The sequence below is a fragment of the Charadrius vociferus genome, unplaced genomic scaffold (assembly GCF_000708025.1).
Source record: "Charadrius vociferus isolate BGI_N301 unplaced genomic scaffold, ASM70802v2 scaffold567, whole genome shotgun sequence".
In the NCBI taxonomy this organism is placed as follows: domain Eukaryota; kingdom Metazoa; phylum Chordata; class Aves; order Charadriiformes; family Charadriidae; genus Charadrius; species Charadrius vociferus.
Genome location: NW_009649304.1, coordinates 692957 through 700301, shown reverse-complemented (window position 1 = coordinate 700301; position 7345 = coordinate 692957). Strand labels below are relative to the sequence as shown.

Sequence of the window (7345 nt, the reverse complement as noted above, 5' to 3'; positions counted from 1 at the left end):
GGGGGGAGCGGCCTCCCGTGGCGCCTGGAGCCTTCGCCCGAGGTGGCCGGCACGGCTCCCACGCGGGACCAGCAGTGGCGTTGTCCGTTGCCCCCGCAGCGGCGGTAGGAATTCCGCAGCCGGCTCTCCGCTCCCAGCTCGGGAGTATTTTTCCAGTGCTGGAGCCACCAGACGGTGTTTCAGTGATGGGTGCAGGCAGCGTCACGCAGTCGTTAGAAATGTATTCTTGGAGATATTAAAAATCCATAGGTTCCAGCTGTAAGGTGTGGATCTGCACTGGCAGGCAGGGGGAAAACTGGTGGGATGGAACTGCCTGGTACTCGCAGAGCAGCGCGTGTCCGGCGTTCTGAACTGGTGCTTGGAAAGCCTATGGTATGCATAATCCTTCTTATGGTCTGGTTAGAGCATATCTTTTAAACAATAATACTAGAAACCTTTCTGTCAAGGGAAATCTTTTGTGTGAAATGCCACATTAATGACTGTATAAGCTGCATGTATGTATGCAGTAGATCTTAATATATGTACATAAATGCTCCCAGTCTACAGGTTCTTCAGAGGAAACTTAAAATACCTTTTTATTTCAACTTAACTGGTATCAAACAGCACTTCTTAACAGGGTATGTTTTGTTTTGTTTTGTTTTTTTTCCCTGAAAGGACAGTGGTGAATGGTTGATGAAAGCTGATGCTCTGATTTGTGTGTTACATACTCCCTAAGTGCGAGAATAATGTTCTGCTTGGATGCTGCTGACCTTTGCAAGTGTTGTATTTTTTTTCCCCTCTCTTGCAACTTGTAAAAATTACAATTAAGATCGTAACCTTTTTTCTGGCTACGGAAGAATTTCTGTGTGACCTCCTGCTGTACCGAACGTGGCTATGCCTGTCTCCAGTGCCACTGACCGGGGCCGAGGGGACACCCCGTCCCCCTCCATCCTCTTCCCATCGCCCTGCTGCTCTTCGGGGTGAAGAACCACCCAATGGTTTTGTCTGCAGCAGGCTTGCCGATGTCTTGGGTGTTCTCCTCGTGAATGATTACAACATCAGTAACTTCATGGAGAAGACATCATAGAGTCACAGGATGGTTTGGGTTGGAAGGGACCTTGAAGATCACCCAGTGCCACCCCCTGCCCTGGGCAGGGCCACCTCCCCCCAGCCCAGGTTGCTCCAAGCCCCGTCCAACCTGGCCTTGAACACCTCCAGGGATGGGGCAGCCACAGCTTCTCGGGGCAACCTGTTCCTTTGTCTCACCACCCCCAGAGTGACAAATTTCTTCCTCATATCTCATCTAAATGTCCCCTCTTCCAGTTTGAAGCCATTCCCCCTCGTCCCATCACTCCATGCCCTTGTCAAGAGTCCCTCCCCAGCTCTCCTGGAGCCCCTTTAGGCACTGGAAGGGGCTCTGAGGTCTCCCCTTTTTCACCTTCTCCAGGCTGAACCCCCCCAGCTCTCAGCCTGTAATGCTGAGATGTTGCTGTCCAGATGTTTCGCACTATAATTTATTTTACTGCAGTATTTTTAAATCAGTTTGGTTTTTTTAATCGTACATTTTAAAATGCTGCTGTTATAATTCTGCTCATCTTCACTGGAACATGACTGACAGCATTTTTGCAGTACCGGTTCACATGGCTATAACCTATTATGACTATATTAAAAATTTCTAACTTTTTGGTTTGTCTCTCCCTAGTTTTTTGCCAGCGGCGCGGTTTGGACGGGGCCGTGGTGGGGTGCGGGCAGTGCGAGGCGGGCAGCACCGGCCGGCTGTTCCTCCTTCTCTGGTCTTGTCAACCTTTTCTTTCTCTGCGCTAATTAAATTAAAAAGTTTGGAAAATATTAAACGGAGCTAAAATGTTTGGCGCAGCATTGTTGAAAATGTGTGTTGGTATATTTTCGCACTCCTCCCACAGTTGTCTTTGTGTTTTGTTGGGGTTTTTTTTTGTTTTGTTTTGTTTTGTTTGTGGGTTTTTTTGGGAACCAGCCAGTAGCTGGGGCTGCGCCAGGGATTTTTCTTTCACTGCGTTCATTGCCGTTTGTGCCACTCTTCAGTCTCTTAATTACATGACTGTAATCTTCTTTGGTTCATTGTCCAAAGGAAAGTTCAGTCAATTCAGTGTTATTTTTCTGGGTGCTGCTGCCGTTCCCACCGTGTGTCAAGGAAGAGTTGATGAATGGGGTTCGGCTCCGGCAGGTTTTGTTCTCGGCACCGGCTTTGTGCCGTGTTTCCACGCCGGTGGGGGCACGTGCGAAGAGGTGTGCTCTTCGGGTGGCTTTGGCCGACTGTTGGCAGCAGTGGGGACAGTCCGTGTCCCCTGCTGTGACAGGGCCACCCGGGGTTCGGGGGGTGGCTGGGAACCCCCTCCGTCCTACGAGGCATGTCCCCTCCTGTCCCCTCTGCAGTGCCGGAAGACGACTTATTAAGAATATTTCCAGTAAAAGAGGAACTAAGACAAGCCCTTAAAAAAAAAAAAAAAAAAGAGAGAGAGAAAAAAAAAAACCACTCGAACTGCAAATTGCTTTTAAGGAATAGACAACTTGGGGTGGGTTGGTTGGTTTGTTTTCAAGAAAGCACATTTGTTTATAAAATACTTCAAGAATGATCCTTTTTGTTGAGAAGAATTACAAAGTTTGGAGAATCTCGTAAGAGAGGCTTGTAATTAGATTTCTGTCCTTATTTAGAGAACAAAACTCAGTTTGTATAATCTTTGAAAGATCATCCTAATCAGCTAAATGAGTCGAGCGAAGTATAGGAGTTGTCTGGTCATAATCCCTCTTCTGGAATTCTGACGGTGACCAAATGAATCCAGGGGACACCAGAAAATGTGCTCTTCCGTTTTTCGACAGGAGATTTGACTGGGGACCCAGTTATCGCTAGAGGGGCTACTGAGAAGCTGATACACGTTTATACATAAATTAAAGCTTTTCTTTGCCTGATTAGTATTGCTTTGTCTGCTGTCGCTAATGGTTTTGCTTCTGAGTAATTGGTGGGGCTTTTTTCTTACTTAGGTCTGTGCTGAAGTGAGATGGCAGTGAGTTGAGAGGACGCGATGTTCACAGCTGAGGGAAATGCTCTCCTGTACGCACTGCGGTGAAATTACCGTGTAGCACATGAAGTGGGGTTTGCATTTTTTTAAAGATAGCGTACTCTGGAAAACATGAGGTGTTGCAGGTGGTTGTATTATTTCTTAGTTGAGCGTACAGTGATGTGCTACTTTTTTTGGTAGTAGAATTTTGCTGTAAGTTCAAATTACAATTATATTTTCATTAAAAAAATAGGTCTTTTGTGTATATATATTTATTTTTTTTTTTAAGTTGCAAAGGGGTGTGTTATATCCTGCTGTGCTGCCCTGTTGGGAGAGGAGAGGAGCGGGGAGCGGGCTGGAGCGGTTCCCAGCCAGCGCCAGCCCTCGAGTTACCACTCTGCCTTCCCATCCTCGCTCTGCCCTTCAAGTTTATGCTTTTTGGGGTCGTACCTCCCGAAGCTGGGTGTGATTTCAGTGAGCACGCAGTAAGTCTAAATAAGGAAAGGTATTGCCCGCTGCAAAGAGCTGAAAGCAGGTTGGTTTCCAGCTCTGAGGGGCTTGCAGGTAACGCAGACAATTCGCCGTGGCAGCTGATGCCATGTAAAGTAAAAGGGCAGCAGGTACCAGCTCAGCCGGACGGAAAGGCGGCGCTTCCATGAGGAGAAGCGTTAAAATGCTTATAATGGAAAATACTCATCAGCAGGCTGCAGAGGTCATGCTTTAAATTACTTGCGAAGGAACTATAAAGATGCTGGTGTAATTTATTGTGCTATAAAACCTATTAGAGGTAACATCAACCAGTAATTCTAAAATTGGAATGCAGAAGGGGTTGCTGTTTATCAAGAAAAAGTGGGTAAATCTACTTCAGAAAACCAAGCCATGTGAAAAGTATCTAGTTTTTGCTCTGAAAAAATGAAAAAAAATCTGATCCATGAAGAGGAATGGGATGTTTCTGAACAGGTTCTGATTTCTGTTCAGAAACATCCCAGTGGGTCCAGAGGAGGCCCTGGAGATGCTGGGAGGGCTGGAGCCCCTCTGCTGGGAGGACAGGCTGGGAGAGTTGGGGGGGTTCAGCCTGGAGAAGAGAAGGCGAAAAAGGGGAGTCCTCAGAGCCCCTTCCAGTGCCTAAAGGGGCTCCAGGAGAGCTGGGGAGGGACTTTTTCCAAGGGCATGGAGTGATGGGACGAGGGGGAATGGCTTCAAACTGGAAGAGGGCAGATTGAGATGAGATATGAGGAAGAAATTTGTCACTCTGGGGGTGGTGAGACGGAGGACCAGGTTGCCCCGAGAAGCTGTGGCTGCCCCATCCCTGGAGGTGTTCAAGGCCAGGTTGGACGGGGCTTGGAGCAACCTGGGCTGGGGGGAGGTGGCCCTGCCCAGGGCAGGGGGGGGCACTGGGTGATCTTCAAGGTCCCTTCCAACCCAAACCATTCTGTGATGCTATGATTCTATATTTTGGTGTGTTATGTAAACATATCATAAAATTCGCAGCAGGTAGAAATTGGAATATTCTTAATACGCCTATGGGAGGTGAGTGAGGTTCCCCTCCTTTTCTGTCCAGAGTGCTGTAGAGCCGCTTGATAGTCAGTATCACTAAGCCGCGGCAATTAGGGATGCCCACACAGGTATGTGCAACCCATGATGTTACCTGGGTGGGTTTGTATCCCTTTTTACAAGTTACCATACTAATAATACATTTTTACTGATTTTTTTTTTTTACTTTTTTCTTTCCAGGATTTTTGCTTTTTAAAGACTATTGCATGAACGAGATCGATGAAGCCGTCCCTCAGCTGAAGTTTTACGAAGAGGTAAGTGGCGGTTGGCGGCGTGGTGGGGCTGCGGGGGGCGGCGGGGGGAGGGAGGCTGTGCCACCGGTCCCCCTCGGGCAGGGGATGCTGAGGGGAGGGAGCACGCGCGGCAGCGCCGTGTTCTCACTCCTTCCCACTTCGCAGGGGACCGGTTGGATCACAAGAGACAATATTTTATGTAGTAACCTTTGCATCTGAAAGGGACAAAGCTATCATTTTGAACAAGTTCAAGAGACTTTTAAAAATAGCCATGTAACTATTTAATCAAGTTGGTAATTTGGTACAGTACTCTCACAGCGTATTTTATGAGTGGCGTAGAGGATTTTTTTGCCCTCTTACTGGGCAAATACTTAAGATTTAGAAAATGGAACATTTGTAGGAAAAGTCTACTTTGCTCAACTTCTAACGGTGCTTTTATTTGCATGTACTGAACTGTGTCTTTTTATTAAACAAAAGCTAACAAAGCTTTGTAAAAGCCACTGTTACAGTTTTTGTCCTTCAAGAGTGAAGTATGTTTAGTTTTAAGGCATAATGGATTGAAAACAAAACAGTGGAAGTTACCTGAGCAGCAGCTTACCCAAATGTTCATGTGTCAAAAGATAACTTGGAAAACACTGAGAGAACAGTGGAACGGGGAGGAACACTAACAGAGATTAAAGTAGCTTGAGGTTCATTAATGTTCTCTATCGTAAGTTCACTCTTTGACTATGGCTCATTGGAACAATTTGTAAGAAATGAGTTGAAATGAGTCTCTATTGTTAAATATCTCCTGTACCTTAAGTTTAGCCAGATATGTTCTTGAGGAACGGGGTAAGCTTTTGATCTCCACTTGTGAAGCTCAGTTCTGCTACAAAACAGGGACGGAGTTAAAGTAAGTGACATTCGCCACCTCTCAGCGGAGTCACAGCAGCGGATTCGAGTCGCTGCGGGAGAGCCCCGTTGGCACTGCCGGTGGGTCAGAGGATCCTCCGGAGAGCGGTGCGAGAGGTGGCTTGAGATCGGTAAGGGCGGGTGTGCTCCGTTGGCACGGGGGAGTCACGGCAGCAGCTGAGAGACGTGGTGGCCGAGGGCGGCATGGGGCCAGAAGGATGACGCTCTCGGAGGAGCGCCTCGTGTCCTTCCCAGCCCTCCCGTGCCCACCAGGGCCTCTCGGCGCTTCTGCCCGCGCCGCTCACGAAACCGGAGGGGTCTTAGCGCTCCGTTCGTTCCTTGTTATGCGTGTGACGCTCTAAATATAACCCTGCAGTTAATCCTCTCGGAGGTGGTGGTTTCAGTTGAAACATGCACACGTGCTCTTAAAACGCAGCCCGTATTGCTCGGTATTAATTAGAACCGCAGCCTGGGGTAACCTTTTGTCTGGATTACTCTTAAGCTGATGATTTAAAATTTTTCTTGCTAGGGGGTTAACAGCACAAAATAGGCTAAGCTGGTTATCAGTTTGGAGATAAATCCTTAGCGATACAGTTCCCCCACTCAAATTAGATACTCGCTGTCAATAAAGAAAGAGTCTTTTTCTATCGTTTTCATCTTTTTATATACTGAAGATATCACTGTCATAAGTAATCAAAAAGGCATGTTGTAACAGATTGTTTAGCAAGATATTTTTAGCTGCCTCTTTATCTCTGAAACAATTTGAAATTGTATTTTTAGGTTATTAGCAAAGTGTTGCCTAAAAAGAATTCAAGTGCTTTGTCATGTACTTTTCGAAAAATCCCATTAAAGATATTTAAGGAGAGGTTCATTGCGTTTTCTTCTGTGACATTGTGGTTTCAGAAGCTTGTCTTTTTTTTTATGTATATTTGATTTACTTACTGCATTTATTACATGTAGAATAATTTTGAGTACATTGCTACATTAAAAACCGCTTGATGTAGAAGAGCTCCGTACTCCAGGGATTTCATATTACTGCAGCTTAAGTCACGATCAAGCATTTAAGTGGATGAGTGATTCATCTGGATCGGTTTCAAAAAAAAAAAAAAAGAAAAAGAAGTTCTGGGTGCTTGAAAACTAATGCATTCTGATTTCAATTTTTGAAAAGATACTTTGTCAGACACTTTTCATGAGGTGAGCCGAAGTTTGCCAGGGAAGCGCTGAAATACCTGGTGACAGCGGCCGTTATTTCGGGGTCGGGAGTGATACTGCGAAGCTGCTGTGGGCAGAGCCGCATTACGCCTATGAACGGTGACGGTCTGAGCTCTGTATTTTTTTGGCGTGGTACAGTAATGTTCTATTTGATAAGCGTGTAAAACGAGCTTGTGAATGTGTCAGGCGTGCGTGTTAAATGTGGTCATAGTAGAGGTGTCCCATCGCATCACCTGTGTGATGAGAGGTGGGGGGCAGTCTGTTGGGAGGGCGTTCTCCTGGCGGTGGAGCGGGCTGAGCTGCCTGGGGATGTGTCCCCGATGGGCACTTCTGTCGTAGAGTCATAGAATGGTTTGGGTTGGGAGGGACCTTGAAGATCACCCAGTGCCACCCCCTGCCCTGGGCAGGGACACCTCCCCCCAGCCCAGGTTGCTCCAAGCC

At 46.8% G+C, this 7345-nt stretch overlaps 2 protein-coding genes across 2 annotated transcripts in view; both read left to right on the top strand.

The window, feature by feature from the left end:
* LOC104290097 (beta-crystallin B3-like) overlaps positions 1-7345 on the top strand; it is a 369903-nt gene that overhangs the window by 69037 nt on the left and 293521 nt on the right. The gene's annotated exons all lie outside the window — the stretch shown is intronic.
* The window catches only part of ADRBK2 (adrenergic, beta, receptor kinase 2), a 57768-nt gene that overhangs the window by 18656 nt on the left and 31767 nt on the right, over positions 1-7345 (top strand). Inside the window, exon 3 of the mRNA XM_009889169.1 lies at positions 4749-4822. Within this exon, the coding sequence (XP_009887471.1) occupies positions 4749-4822 (74 nt within the window). The remainder of the gene's footprint in view (positions 1-4748; positions 4823-7345) is intronic.